A 16,303-nucleotide genomic window follows, 5' to 3' on the forward strand; every position below is an offset into this window, starting at 1 on the left:
CACCGCCCCAACCATCCTTTCAGGCCTCAACCCCCCCCCCCCCCCCCCCCGACTTGCATGCGTCAAGTTTCCGACTCGTCCATGGGTCGGCCTATCCATGGCCGGCGCTCCACACGCCATCCCGCCTACGGACTTGCACGAAGCGAAAAAAGTATGTAAATGGCGCGCAAAAAAATTTAGGTACCTGATGTTTACCAAACCTGTACTAGAGATATCAATCCGAGGTTTGATGTTTTTTCCCCTGAAATGGAGAGGTTTGATGTGTTTTTCCTTTTTTTTTTGCGGGGGAAAGGGGGGAGGTTTGATGTTTGCTGAGATGGGGAGTAAAAATGAGAAATATCTTACAAGGCATGAAAAGCATCGATCCACCCGAGTCTCCTAGTCCTAAGCAGATGAGCCAAGTCCCGTGGTGTGGATCCGGTCTCTCGATATCATCATATCAGACTGCTTTACCTAGGCGCTTATCGTAATGAACGTCAAAATGTGAACACAGCCGGTAGGATTCGTTGAATCTGCTCCGCGCCACGTAGCGCCCGTTCCATGCCGTACCCGTACCGTACGTGAAAAGACCACCATCAACGTCCAAACTCCAAAGGTGTGCTTGCGGCTTGCCTGCTCGGCTAGCTTCATTTTGCTTGCCTTTATCACCAAGAAGACGACGGGGCGCACCACCGTACGTATCAAAAGCACAGACTTTTCCACACGCACAAAGAAAAAAAGGAGGAGCGATGGAGGAGAAGAAGAAGACGAGGCTGTGTGCACTGTGTCACCGAAAGCCACCCCTGCTCGCTGCCCGAAAACAAAAAAACTCATCCTCCATCAATCATCAAGTACGCAACACAAGAAGGTAAAAAAAAGCTCAAAGACATTTGACCGAACACCTACAGAACGTTGAGTCCGTCTTGGACGACGTTGGCAGGGGGACGAAGGTACCTGATTGGCAGATCCTGGGTGGAGGGCGGCACAGTCCAAGGTGGACATGCGTGTGGGTGGGGGGCTTAAGACGTCCGACAATGGCTGGTCGGCCGTCGGAAAGGTACTACGATAACGTTGGATAAGGAGTGTGCGAATGCAGAATAAAGAAGAAGCAGTGACAGAGTGGAAGAAAACTGGCATTAAAGGAGGAGTTTAGTGGGCAGAAAGTCTCGAAGTCCTACATGGCGCAAGTTCAGACGCCCGCAAACCTCACCCCCTATACGCATAGGACTACGAGCAGCGAGTTCTACAAAACCTATCTAGACCCGGCCGATGCTGCAAAGTGAGAAATTGTCTTACTAAAGGCAAGGCATGAAAAACATCGATCGACCATAGAACCCGATGTAGGTACTAGTCCTGGCCATGGGTAGCCCGGCCTGAACGGCCCGACCTGACCCGGCCCGAGCCTGGACCTAGGTTTTGAGCCCGAAGGCCGGGCCGGGCCCGCCATATTTGCTGTTTTACAAAGAGGCCCGGCGGGCTTTTGTAGTGGTGAGCTGGGCTTGGGCCTGAAAAGTAGGCCCGATGGCGAGGCCGGTTTCGTGCCTGAGTTTTCTGTCTCGAGCTTGGCCAAGCCCGGCCCGACAGATGGCCAAGTATAGTAGGTACTATCTTCGTCCTGGTTTATTAGTTCACTTGTATTTCATGTCAAACTTTAATCTTAAATTTAACTAACAAAATGTTAATGCATGTCATTAAAAATAATATAATTAAAAATTATGTTCAGATATGAATCCGACGATATAATTTCAAATGACATGTATTAATATTTTTTTAGTTAAATCTTTAGTCAAAATTGACACTAAATATAAAGTGGACTTATAAATCAGGACGAAGGTCGTACGTGCTCCCTTTTCTAAATTACTCGTTACAGAAATGAATGTATCTAGATATAGATGATATAGGTACTAGACTGAGCGGATGAACCAAATCCCGTGTGACAGACAGGTATTGTAGATCCGGCATCTCGATATCATCATATATTTATATCATACAGCTACCTAGGCGCTTATATATCGTAATGAACGTCAAAATGTGAAGACAGCGGGTAGGATTCGTTGAATCTGCTCCGCGCCACGTAGCGTCCGTTCCATGCCGTACCCTCACCGTACGCCAATGCCCAAAGGTGTGCCTGCTCGTTGAGAGCGGCGGTAGGCGGTTGCGCGACTCTTCGCAGCTAGCTTTGCTCGCCATTATCAAGAAGAAGAAGAAGAAGAAGAAGAAGAAGAAGAAGAAGAAGAAGAAGAAGAAGAAGAAGAAGAAGAAGAAGAAGAAGAAGAAGAAGAACCCTAAAAAAAAGGAAGAGGAAAGCAATCTCTGCTTGCCGCCGGATTATGTATTTTAGCAGCCCGGTTTGACCGGGGATTTTATTTCTAACCTTGACGTGCATTCCACGCACGCGCGCCGGGCGCCGAAAAGGACGCGAGGAAGAGAGGAGACAAAGTAATGTTCCATGGTGTCATTGTTAATTATCCTATATACGTGGATGGATGAATTAGGTCGCGAGAGTGGCCGGCCAGCGGATATTAGAGCGACTTCAAAGGACCGACCTATTTTATCTCCTGCGTATGTTTGGATCGGCGCGGATAAAAATGGCTGCCCAATGCGTCGATCCAAACCCAAATCACGTCCGTGTCACGTCCGTGCCGACGCATTTGCGGCCCAAATTTGCGCCCCAAATGCGTCGGCGCGGACACCGAACGGACGCTTCGCGCGCTTTCACGCTATCCGCCGCGTCCTCACATGGCAGCCGTTCAACTACCTGCTGCCCACGCGGTCAGCTTAATTTATGACGACGGGCCCACACGTCAGCGACGAAACTCGTTTTTTTAAGCCGACCGTGCGGTGGGGCCGTCCTCATCCAAACTCGCCGTCCTCATCTGCCCACCTTGCTCCCTCGTCGCCGGCAAACCCTAGCCACCACAACCACAGCGAGGATGGGCCTCTTCTCCGGCGCCAGCGGCAGCAAGGCCAAGGGCAAGTCCCCCGCTACCCCTTTCCCCTCCGAGTTCCTCCCACCCTCGCTGGCGCCTCGCCGGCAGAGGCAACGCGTCAGCGTGCCAGTGCACCAGGCGGAGTGGCACTGGCAGAACCGCCAGCCGCTGCCGTATCCGGACGTGACGCTGCCGCACGACTGGCATCTGGATCCAGATAGGATCCCAATGCCTGCGGCGCCGCGGGCGGCTCGTGCTCACACGGAGGAGGTGCGACGCCGGCGGGCGGTGCTAACGCCGGAGCAGCGCCTCGACAAGGCCTACCCAACCGACTCGCCCAACTGGGTGAGGTGGTTCGCCTTCGAGCACGAGGAGGCGAGGCGACGGGGCGTGCGCGAGGTCGACCGGAGGCCAACGCCGCTGGTCGTCCGTGAGGAGGACCAGGCGGCGGAGGACGCCTACCAGGCGGCCCTTGCGGCCGTTTATCGGTAGAGCGAGGAGGACGAGCGGCGCAGAGCGAAGGCGGAAGAGAAGGCCCGCTACAAGGTGGCAATGGAGCAGGCCTTTGCCCTCTCCGCGGCGGGCGACAGCGTGGTGCCACCGGTGGCCCCGCCGTCCCCCATCAAGCCGGAGCCGCAGCCCGAGCCCGAGCCCGAGCCCATCGCGCGCTTCTCCTGGAATGGAGTGGTGCGCGAGTGGGTGTCCGCGCCACCAGTTTGGCTGGGGGCGACGCCGACGCAGGAGCAGGCCTACCTCAAGATGTGGCGCCAGCGCCGGCTGGCAGAGGAGCGCCGTCAAGGCGAGTACGAGGAGATGCTCGAGCGCGACCTCGAGGAGGAGGCGCGCGAGGCCGAGGAGGAGGCGCGCCAGGCCGCGGCTGCACAGGCGGCCGCACAACCCCTCGCCACGGCACTGCCTGCGTCGGCACAGCCCGACATGGCGTCGCTCTGGAACACGGCGTTCGCCTGGGCCGGGCCGGCGCCGACGCTCATCGACCTCACGGACCCCGAGGACGACGACGACGCCTAGGGCAGCGCGCCGCCTCATAGTTTAGGCTGTTTTTATTCTTTTTAAATGCAAATGTGGACGCTTGGACTCTTGCCGGCCTTCGTTGCCGGTTTTAATGTTTAATTAATGATGTTTCTTTTTTTTAAATATGCATGCGTTTATTTTTTTTAACGCCGTTAAAATGGGTCTCAGGCCAGTGTTGGGCGCAGGCGCCAACCCAAATGCGGAAGCGAACATCCGTGTCTGTCTGGCCGATCCAAACGAAAAAAACGGACGAAATCTCCGTCCGTTTAGATCGAGAGTTGCTCTTAGGCCGTACTCTGACCCCGGCAGCTTTGTGTACCTTGTTGTACGTACTCCGCTCCGTCAATCCCGCGCGTCCCCATCGGCCGCACCCAACTTGTCAACCGGCCCGGCGCGCACGGTCGGGGCGACAAATGCTCTTTCCACCGCAATTCCGCTGCCTCTTTCCGGCTGCAGTCGTCGGAAAGGGACTGAACCTGGCTGATTACTTCAACACTTTGCTTGATGATGATGGTTCATTTTACTCTTCACCAACGTGTCTTGTAGTAAATGGCTATGGGTTTCGTAACCGTGTGGTACGTACTACGTCCCGTTACCGCAACACGTACTACGAGGCGGTGGCCGACCCGCGCAATCGGCTCGTCCTAGACAAATCTTGTCTCTGCCACAATTCCGGCAGCAGCCAGCAGCCCCTTCGTCACAGACAGATTCATTTGAGCCTCTATGGCTGGTTTTGGGCCAACACTTTGCTTCGTTTTTTTCTTTGAGAATCCTTTTGAAAGAAATTGAGAATCTTCGCGGAGCGTGTTCACTTCATCACTGATATGTTAAACTTGTCACAAACATCGGTGTTCATGGCTAAGAAATATGTTGAGGTTTCAGTTCGTAGAAAGATCACATTTTGGATGGCGGCGACTTCCCTGGTCATGTGAACTTACCGATTCGCTTGGGGCGTTTCTTCCTCGCCCGCTCCCGCGACCACGGAATGGCGGCGGCTGATCCACCTTTTTCATGTTGAGATCATGTGGCCCCCTATCCCTTCATTTGTCGTCGCGCCGGTGATGGGAGGGGGCGGGGACTCTAGTGCCTCCGTTTGGTGGAGGTGGGTTAAGGATAGAATCTAGGGTTTGGTATTCGATCGGCGGTGGCGAGATGATGGTGTCACCGTCTGCGTGGAGTAATAAGAACACCCTAAGTCGCCCCCGTTTTGGTAGTGCCTATTCGTATCATCAAGAGGCGTGTGAAGGCTATTGTGTTATGAATCTGGTTTTTCATCTGCCTTTTCTTCTACAAATTTATCTAAGTGGCATTGTCCTGCAAAGTGGGCAGCTTGATTGTGCATCTTAATACTTTGATACTTCGGCTCCAGTTTCGGCCGGTGCAGCTTGACCAACTTCGGTTTTGTCGTAGAGTGTGTGAGGGTTGTGTCCCCTCGCTCTGTCTGGATGGACCCAGGGCATTCCACATGCCCTCTCCGACGCTTTCTTCTTCTAGGGACCGCTTCGTGTCAATATGGGTTTAAACAAGTTTGCTCCGTTGAAACGGAGGCTTAGAGACGGCAATGAATTTTGCTTGTGACGTGCCACTGATGGATACAGAAGAGTGAGGACTTCAGCACACATTCGAATGTGTTTTAATTTTTGTAATGGTGTTTTTATGGATGTATGCATTTAGTGTAAGGCTTTTGGCCTTTTCGAGGAAAAAAAACATATGGATATAGTAGGGTCTGAATACAGTCATTCAGACGACTCCGGGTCGAATTGGTCATCGCAAGGGGACTCCGTGTGTACCTGATTTCTATCGGTATGCGCACTCCCACGGTCACGCTAGGCAATTTCTTTGTAACTGAGATCTGAGAGGGTAGTTGCATGCCGGGTTCATACTTCCCGGTGACTACTTCTACTAAATTGACTTACACCAGGACTCCAGGAGAGTCTTTTTTTTTTAAAGCCAACGGCAACGGTGATTTGGCGCCAAATTAACTACCAAACGATGGGGAAATGCGGGAGCCATCTACGTATACGCGACGCGTAATCAGATAAATTGTTTCCGTTTGCCTATCCAAGCTCTCTGTCGGCTATGGAACGGATGTTGCGCTCTTTCTTTTTGTACTTTTCGAAAATGCTCTTTGTTTTTGTGATATATGGATGTAGCTAGAGTCTTGTGAAGTAGCTTTCTAAACAACGCTAGACTTCGAAAAGTCTAAAAAATAGAGAGGAGAACAAACAACAGAGAGGATAACCACCCGCAAAAGGAGAGAGAAAGAGAATAACCAATCATTGGTTAGATGGTTAGTGGGGTGGTGGAATCCTTGGCTCACCACGGATCAATTCTCAGAATTAAGGCTTAATAGTCCTGTTGATGCAGATTGTCATTTTTCTGTGGGCCAGGGGCGACAAAAATTTCGATAGGAAAGCATACGACTTCATTAGTTTAGAAGCTCCACAACTTTAATTGGGTCTTTAGAAAGAAATGTGTAAGTGCGCGTGTACAGTGGTATAAGAGTTTGTGTGTATCCCTCACATATTCAATCAGCTAAATCTTTTTAAAGATTTCACGGTAATAAGAACAATAAAATTTTGCAACACCATGCGTGTTGCAACACGCTAACTCACGCAGTCGCCTCCTCTCAACAATTTTTTTTATGGTTCCTCTGCCTTCTGTCCGCGCTGCCGCTGATCTACCTCGTCTCCGGTGGATCCGGTCCTTTCCGATGGGAGGGCTTTGTTTTTAGACGTTTCTTTCATTTTTTGTTTGGGTTTGCGTCCTGCTCAGGAAGGCGCGAGATGACGGTCACATCCTGAAGAGGTGGGCGTGTGGAGGTGTGTCTCCAGTGGATCTGTCTTTGGTGGATTTGCTTGGATCTTGTTGCCATTCCTATTCGTTCGCGTGTCTTCAGGTTGGGTCCTTTCGATCTACGTTACTCTTCATCGATGACGGTTGCTGTTTTGGTGCGCTGGTCCTATGGTTCCTTAGCACGGTAACTTTTCGACTGTCTACTACATCAAGTTTTGCCGGACTCCAGCGAGGGAGGGATGATGACGACGACGCGCTTTCGACTCGTTTCAGTGCTTGTAAACGCTAGGTGGTCTAAGATCTGGATGCAATTTATCATTTCTGATGTTCGTTCTATACCATGATTGAAGATGAATAGATCGGAAGTTTTCTATTTTTTTTACTTAATCTAAGATTAACATCACCATATTATATGGGCAATGAAATGTCTAACCTGACATAAAAATCATGCAACAAATGTAAACAAAAACACGCAGGGCACGCACTTGCCCAGCCATGCCGACAGCCTGATCCGCAAAGTCTTTAGATCTCGCATGAGGGCACAACGAACTTTCAAAAGCTCAATAAAATATATTTAAAATGTATCTCATTTGAAATCCCTCATCACAGGAAACGCGAATATGCAAAAGAAACTTAATTTAAATTTTTGATTTGAAAGATATAAAAGATTGAAAATCAAAATGGTCGCGTGCCCCGCTCCTGCTTGCCACAAATCATTGTAAATAGTACTCCCTCTACCCCAAAATATAAGAACGTTTTTGATACTACTCCCTCCTTCCATCTATGTAGGGCCTAATGCGTTTTTCAAGACGGTCTTTAACTATTGACAAGATTAATAGTACATGATATGCATAATGTGAAAATTATATCATTGAAATCTTCTTTCACATACGAATTTGAGGGTATGCTTTGTGTAAAGCTGCATGTCATATATTGTTGCTTTAACATTTAGTCAAAGTTAGTCTCGAAAAACACAGTAGACCCTATATAGATGGAAGGAGGGAGTATGCTAGTGTCAAAAATGTTCTTAAATTTTGGGACGGAGGGAGTAGCTGTAAGGATGTTGTTGCCTCGGGGGCGACTGGCCGGCGGAGTAGAATGGATAAACAGGATACGGGATTTCTGCCTGCCTTGGTTCTAGCCATGTTCTTAGACATCCAAAAAAAAATGGGGAGCATGTTCTTAGAGGAGTGAAGCTGATTAATAAATAAAACAAGCTAAATTAAACTTCGATACATTATGTCTGACCCCACCACCATATCAGTATAAAACCAAGGCTAACCCTGGCTGCCGCCTAATCATTTCCCAGTTGCAACTGCACCTAATCACAAGTTGAGAGCAGAGCACGAGACGAGGAGACCACGTCCTCTTCCACGCACGCCAACCCCACTAGGACCTCCCGCTAGCTTGCCGGCGATCGTCGACCATGGCGGCCACCAACCCACGACCAGCCGCACCAACTCCACCTCCCGCATGCCTTAACTGATCCACCCATCCTCCTCACCTCCGTACACCGCCGGCCCGCTGCGCAGTCACGTGCCGTCCTCCTCCTTCTTCGACGACGACCGGAAGCTACGACGAGCGCCGTGAATCCTGCTGCAGCGCGCGGCCGGCGACGATGATGGTGATGGGCTACTTCCGCGCGCCGAGGATCGGCGGCAGGAGGAAGGAGAGGAAGGGCAAGGCCGGCGCGGCGCCGCGGGCCGAGGAGGCGGGGCTCCGGGAGGCGCTGCTGGAGCCGGCCGGCGGCGGCGCGCTGCCCAAGGGGTACTTCGCGGTGTACGTCGGGGAGGAGGCGCGCCGGTTCGTGGTGCCCACGGGGTACCTGCGGGAGCCGGCGTTCCGGGACCTCATGGAGCGCGCCGCCGACGAGTTCGGCTTCGCGCAGGCCGACGGGCTGCGCGTGCCCTGCGCCGAGGAGGACTTCGAGGAGCTGCTCCGCCGGCTCCACCGCAAGAACGGCTCCGGCAGCGGCAAGGGGAAGAACTAAGGAAGGAGGCCATTAGCTAGCAGCTTAATTGGACGACGCCATGGCAGCGGCACCGGCGGCCGTGCCGTGCCGCGCCCGCGCGTACGTAGAACGATGAGTTTATTTACTTTTAAACTAGCCAGATCGCTTCTCGCTTGGTTGAAGATTGTACAGAGTGCAAACGGCCACATGCATGATGCGTTAGCTTAGCTTCGTGCGTGGTGTGTTGATCGTCATCGTTGGTTTCATGGAAGATTTGAAGTTCATATCATCTCCCTTTGGTTTTTACTGCTGACTTGCACACACAAACACACACAAGGTACGGTCTTCAGTACGGAAGTCGCAAAGTAACTTATGTACTCTGAAAGTTCGGAAAAGTTTCTCTTTTGGAAAGACAGGAAAAACATGCAGGCTAGAGGGCGAAATTTCTTCTGACATTCTAGAAGGTCCTAGATTCCGACATAGGATTCATCGGGAACGGATTCAGCTTGGCTGTTTTTCCACAGGGATGAAATTTCTTTTGACATAAGGTTACTCAAATTTTAGACCTAACTTTGCCAATAATTTTGACCGGTAAAACATGAGTTATGTGCCATGAAAATTATATCATTGATAACCTCTTTATAATACGAATTCAATGGTATGCCTCATATGCTGATTGTCGAATTCCTGGTGAAAGTTAAGCCCAAATTTGAGGAGCCCTTGTATATATTTGGACAAAGGGAATAGGCAGAATCCGATCTCCAATATAAGGACCCATATCTATTATTCAGGTTCACTTTTTTTTTTTTTTGCAAAAGAGAACCAAATCTATTGTAAAGTTTTTTTTGCGGGAATATTATAAAAGTTTAATATAAGTACGAAAGATCTCAAATATAATAAAAAATACATTTAGATCTTTGGACCATGGAAGAAGCACCGTTGCTGCCTGAATGAGCTGTTTTCGAACATGCTCTGCTCCATTTAAGTCGACGTGCCGCTGTTCGTTGATCCCATATTGAAGTTGACACGACCTTGTCGATGGCAGTATGAAAACTTTTGTGAATATGCCTCTAAGGACCATTGAACTCTTTATTCGATCCAAGGAATCTGACACCAAATCTCACCGCCACGTATGCAAGGTGAGAAATCCTAACCTTGCCGACGAGCCCACAAGAATACACACTGGAGCTCCATTTAATCCGTACCGACGAATGAACTTGAGCAAGACCGGAGCCTAGAAGACCGACTCGAAGATTTCAAAACCCTAACCTATGTAGTAGCCGGACTCGAGACACAAGGATTTCGCTCCCCGCCACCAACCGCTGGAGTAGTATGCATAAGAAAAGCGAATCCACGAGCTCGTTAACGAAGATCGATAAGAGGGAGACTTTCACCTAATCGCCTTGTGATAGGGGGAAAGAAAGAGTCTTGTGAGGTTAACAGTTTTGTTTGATAAACTAGCTAAATAGTTGCATGGTGGTGTCGATAAAGGAAATAGGACCGCCTGGACAATGGTCACTAAAATCTGACAAATCACGATGGAGTATTTTCTTTTATCCTTTCATTTTCGCTCACTAAGTACATTCTTATATTATTGTTAGATAAATTAGCCTTTATGCTAATCAACGTAAGGTCCTAATCTCGAACTAGATCAACAACTTTATGCGGAAGCGTACAAACTTACAGGTACTTGGCGATATTTCCCGCGTACTCCATCCAGCCCCTGTGTAGCCCACGATTGCACCTTTGCGTCTCCAGTAGCGAGGAGATGTTGGGGGAAGCAACACGGTGACGACGACGTCAGCAGGGTTGCCGCAGGCACAGCTCTGCGGTGGCCAGTGGTGGAGATGGCCTTCACATACCTCAGCACATATTCAGGATCGGATGGCCTTCACGTACCTCAACACATATTTAGGATCGGCGGTTAGGTGATTTAGATCGATATGCTGTTATCCATAATGAAAACCCCCTTTTCCTTATATATGTGTGTGATGAGTACATGGGACCAAAACCAAACGTGCGGAGGTGTGGTGTGCTTCCGATCATTGCACACCCGGGGTCAAAAGGCTCCCCCTTTTCTCTCATGGTTTGTTTCAACCGTAGACCAAATCCAACAATTACAACTACTTAAACTAATTAATCAATTAATAAAATAAAAAATTAGATACTTCTTAATCAAATAAACAAAATATGTTCAGTTATAGCTTTCACACAAACAAATAAAGAGCAATTACACGCTAGCTCACACACACCATAGGGCTGCATGTGTGGTGTGCTTAATCATCATCACTTTCATGGAAGTTTGGTAGTTTTTTTGGAGGGTTGAAAGAGAGTTTTATTCCATTGTTACAGGGTTATAATCTCGAGCCAGCTGCTCCTCACAACACGGAGGACTCGAGTTCAACCATACTGCAGTACAACACTTGGTGCGGTTATAGTGTGCTAAAAGATGTGCTACCCTGTTTTGATATCTACCAATTTTCAGAGAAACAAAATCCCTATCAACCAAAACTGCTTTAATCTCTGCATCTAAATGACCATAGGCAGACCTAGAAAGAGTATCGCCGGAAAGGATGCTCAGCGCACCTGTAAAATCCGATTGAACAATCACCGGCTTGTCTGAATGCTAAATGACTAGTACTATTCCTTGCATGAGAGCATGGATCTCCGATTCCAGTGCATCATTATAATTGAAAATATATTTGTATGCCACAAAAATCATTGCACACCATAGGGCTTGTGACGCCCCCGATTCAATCGTACACTAATCATGCACGTAAATGTGTACGATCAAGATCAGGGACTCACGGGAAGATATCACAACACAACTCTAAAACATAAATAAGTCATACAAGCATCATAATACAAGCCAGGGGCCGCGAGGGCTCGAATACAAGTGCTCGATCATAGACGAGTCAGCGGAAGCAACAATATCTGAGTACAGACATAAGTTAAACAAGTTGCCATAAGATGGCTAGCACAAACTGGGATACAGATCGAAAGAGGCGCAGGCCTCCTGCCTGGGATCCTCCTAACTACTCTTGGTCGTCGGCAACGGGCTGCACGTAGTAGTAGGCACCTCCAGTGTAGTAGTCGTCGTCGACGGTGGCGTCTGGCTCCAGGGCTCCAGCATCTGGTTGCGACAACCAGGAAGGAAGGAAAGGGGAAAAAGGGGGGAGAAAGCAACCGTGAGTACTCATCCAAAGTACTCGCAAGCAAGGAGCTACACTACATATGCATGGGTATATGTGTAAAGAGGCCATATCAGTGGACTGAACTGCAGAATGCCAGAATAAGAGGGGGATAGCTAATCCTGTCGAAGACTACGCTTCTGGCAGCCTCCGTCTTGCAGCATGTAGAAGAGAGTAGATTGAAGTCCTCCAAGTAGCATCTCTAAGTAGCATATCCAGGTAGCATCTCCAAGCGCATCTCCAGTCGCATCGCATAGCATAATCCTACCCGGCGATCCTCTCCTCGTCGCCCTGCGGAAAAGCGATCACCGGGTTGTCTGTGGAACTTGGAAGGGTGTGTTTTATTAAGTATCCGGTTCTAGTTGTCATAAGGTCAAGGTACAACTCCAAGTCGTCCTGTTACCGAAGATCACGGCTATTCGAATAGATTAACTTCCCTGCAGGGGTGCACCACATAGCCCAACACGCTCGATCCCATTTGGCCGGACACACTTTCCTGGGTCATGCCCGGCCTCGGAAGATCAACACGTCGCAGCCCCACCTAGGCACAACAGAGAGGCCAGCACGCCGGTCTAAACCTAAGCGCACAGGGGTCTGGGCCCATCGCCCATAGCACACCTGCATGTTGCGAGGGCGGCTGAAAGCAGACCTAGCCTAGTGGCGTTCCAGTCCAATTCGGCGCGCGCCGCTCCGTCGCTGACGTCTGAAGTGCTTCGGCTGATACCACGACGCCGGGATACCCATAACTACTCCCGCGTAGATGGTTAGTGCGTATAGGCTCGTAGCCGACTCAGATCAAATACCAAGATCTCGTTAAGCGTGTTAAGTATCCGCGAACACCGAACAGGGCCAGGCCCACCTGTCTCCTAGGTGGTCTCAACCTGCCCTGCCGCTCCGCCACAAAGTAACAGTCGGGGGCCGTCGGGAACCCAGGCCCACCTCTACCGGGATGGAGCCACCTGTCCTTTCAGCCCCCTCATCAGAATCACTTGCGGGTACTCATCGAGCTGACCCGACTTTAGTCACCATCTGTATAGTATGTATGCATGTATAGTATATACCCGTGATCACCTCCCGAGTGATCACGGCCCAATAGTATAGCGAGGCAGACTGACAAGAATGTAGGGCCAATGATGATAAACTAGCATCCTATACTAAGCATTTAGGATTGCAGGTAAGGTATCAATGACTGTAGCAACAATGACAGGCTATGCATCAGAATAGGATTAACGGAAAGCGGCAACATGCTACACTACTCTAATGCAAGCAGTATAGAGTAGAATAGGCGATATCTGGTGATCAAGGGGGGGCTTGCCTGGTTGCTCTGGCAAGAGAGAGGGGTCCTCAACTCCGTAGTCGAACTGGTCAGTAGCAGCGTCGGTCTCGTAGTCTACCGGAGAGAAGAGGGGGAAGAAATAATGAATACAGAGCAAACAAAGCATCACAAAATATAACAAGACAATACGCGGTGTTCGGTGTGCCCTAACGCGGTAGTAGGTGATACCGGTGAAGGGGGAAAAACATCCGGGAAAGTATTCCCGGGGTTCCGTGTTTTCGGGCAGAGGAGCCGGAGGGGGGAAAAGTTGCGAGTTCGATAGGTTAGGGGGGTGTGGCGAACAAACGGACCGCGTATCCAGATTCGTCCCGCCGTTCTGAGCAACTTTCATGTTGAAATTATTTTAATCCGAGTTACGTATTAAAAGATATGATTTTTTTAAAGATTTTATTAATTTCTGGAATTTAATCAATTAATTATTTAATACGAAAAATGGAATTAGGACGTCAGCATGATGCCATGCTGACGTCAGCAGTCAACAGGGTTGACTAGGTCAATCTGACGTGTGGGTCCCACATGTCATACTCTGCTTATACTAATTAGGATTTAACTAATCTAATTATAGTTTAATTAATTATCAATAGTTAATTCGGTTAATTAGATTAATTAATCAGGATTAATTAAATTAATTATTTACTTAATTAAATAAATAAATAAATAAATAATTTTATTCATTTTTATTTTTATTAATTATATTTACTTAATTTCCCTTTTCCTTTTTCTTTTTTTTAAAACGTTCTGGGGGGTGGGGCCCCCATGTCATAGGCAGGGGCCGGTCCAGTCAGCCTGGCTGACCGAGTCAACAGACCGGCCGGGCCCCTAGGGCCCACGGTTCAGTGACCCAGGGGGTAGCCCCGTGTCGGCCACGTCGGCAGCCGGCGTTGGGGGCTCCGGTGGGCGTCCGCGGCGGAGGGGGCGCCAGACTTCGCCGGAATCGTCGCCCGGTGGCCAAAAGGGTCCGCGGGTGGGTGCGTTCGAATGGGGAGAGGACGCCGCGTCCATTGGTGGCAAGGCCACGGCCGGACTCGGCCGGAAACGGCGCCGGCGAGCGGCGGAGGCGGCGGGGTGGTTCGGGTCTTCGTCGACAGCGCGCTACGGGGGCCGAGGGGGGGGGGGGGTCGCGCGGCGCGCTGAGCACCACGGGCTCGGCCCCGTGACCATTTGGTCACCGGGGGGGGGGGCGCCGGCGACGAGATCCACGACGCGGGGGCGTTCAGGTGCGGCGGCTCGCCGGGGCCGAGGCTCGGGCGAGGAGAAGGGAGAGGGAGGCCGGGGAGCACGTGGGGGGGGGGAAGAGCTCACGGGGGGGGGGGCGCAGGGTCTCTGAGGCGTGCTCGGAGACGGTCGGGGGCGACCGGTGAGGAGGAGGGCGGGGAGGCGGCCGTCCGGCGTCGCGGATCCGGCGAGGTGGGGTGGGGGTCGGGGACGGCCCGAGGCGACGAGGGGCCTTGCGCCCTGCGCGGCCGGTCGGGAAGGAGGGGACGAGGTGAGGTCGGGGCGGCGGGTCGGTCGCCGGCGTCGGGGGGCGACGGGTCGGGCGGAGCCGATCCAGATCGGCGCGGGGAGAGAGGAGGAGGGGATCGGGGGGGCGAATGGGTGCGGCTAGGGTTTGCCGACCGGGGGAGGGGGGGGATAAGGGAGTGAGGGGTGGGCCGGGCCAGGGGGGCTGGCCGACTGGGCCAGGTGGGCTTGGCCCCGTTGGGCCAGTGGGGTTTCCTTCCCCCCTCCCATTTTTGTTTTCTTTGTCTTTTTTTACTTAGTCTATCTAGATACTTTATAAAAATGTGTGCGCTCCACCATAATTACCGATGTAATATTTGACAACCACCGTACTTTTTAGTTTTAATTTTTGAGAACTTTTATCGTTATCATTAATTTGAATTTTGAATTTTGGACCGGTTTTGAACTAACTCAAGATTAGCAACTATAATTGAGGTGACGTGGCATCACTAGCAGAGGATCACTGTAGCTTAATTTCCCGGGCGTCACAATTCTCCTCCACTACAAGAAATCTCGTCCCGAGATTTAAGAGGGGAGTAAGGGGGAAAGGTCTGGTTACGAAATCCTAACGAATCTTCTCAGTCTTGGTTGTTCTCCTTGAAGAGGTCGATCCATTACCTTGACATCATCATTTCTCTGCTACAGGTCATCATGGTGATGCCGCCCTTTTCTCGGGAACTCCAACGTACTTACGAATAGGTAAGGGGGTATTCCGGCAGAACGAACCTATGCAAGGTTGACTATCTGGCAGCTAACATAGGGGAAGGTGGCGGAAAGTAACTCTCGAATTGGAACTCAAGAAAATATCGAGAGCAAGTAAGAAGGTACCATGAGAAGTTTCAAGCGGGTAGGCAATCATCCGATGCCTGAAACAAAGTGTAAAAGGGGTCCAGAGCAATGGTAATAAGTTTTGTGTCTGATACCAGAATAGATCAACAGGCAAGTGGCCCGTGAATTACATACAAAGCCAAGCACGAGGAATAACTTTGACAACAGTTGTACAGGAGAGTCAGGTTTCGTTCCTGGGACCTGTGGGTTATGGGCCCACCATGTGGGTTAAAAGTAGAAAGGGGGGCTGACATCTTGTACGATCACGATAGCAAGGCATGTCAGAGAGTAGCATGCCAGTTATGTCGGCAACAATGTCGGTACCAAGGGCGAGGGACGAAGAGAACCATTTTCCTGCTCGTTGAACGAGGCGGACCAGTAGGCAAAGTTCTCGTCAATAAGTGGTTACCGGAATGTCATCAACAAAAGTAACATGGTCTTACTGACAGAATTGTACAACAAGGTGTTTACGTAAGCAGGAAAATATTACTTCTCAGATCATATAGATCACAAGAAAGGTTAAACCAACAATGGAAGGAAAATATGATCATCAGATTAAACAGAACAATGGAAAGGAAAATGTGTTTAAACACATATTTCAGGGGTATATCCTTCCCAATGACAAGCAGAGCATGATATCCATGACAGGATATAAAGTAGAAAATCATTTAGGTAAGGGGGAAGGAATCTCATGATATTACCCATACAACGGTTTTAGGATAAGTGATAAATAAAATTTAGCATCGTGCTTCAAATGTTC

General features: G+C 50.1%; 1 protein-coding gene across 1 annotated transcript; it reads left to right on the top strand.

Annotated features, from left to right (window-relative positions):
- The first annotated feature begins 8,027 nt into the window (after positions 1 to 8,027).
- Positions 8,028 to 8,977, top strand: LOC123152687 (auxin-responsive protein SAUR19). Its single transcript, XM_044572183.1, has one exon. The coding sequence runs from the start codon at positions 8,356 to 8,358 to the stop codon at positions 8,725 to 8,727; it is 372 nt and encodes a 123-aa protein (XP_044428118.1). The 5' UTR covers positions 8,028 to 8,355; the 3' UTR covers positions 8,728 to 8,977.
- Positions 8,978 to 16,303: the final 7,326 nt, after the last annotated feature.

This window comes from Triticum aestivum, chromosome 7A, assembly GCF_018294505.1.
Source record: "Triticum aestivum cultivar Chinese Spring chromosome 7A, IWGSC CS RefSeq v2.1, whole genome shotgun sequence".
In the NCBI taxonomy this organism is placed as follows: domain Eukaryota; kingdom Viridiplantae; phylum Streptophyta; class Magnoliopsida; order Poales; family Poaceae; genus Triticum; species Triticum aestivum.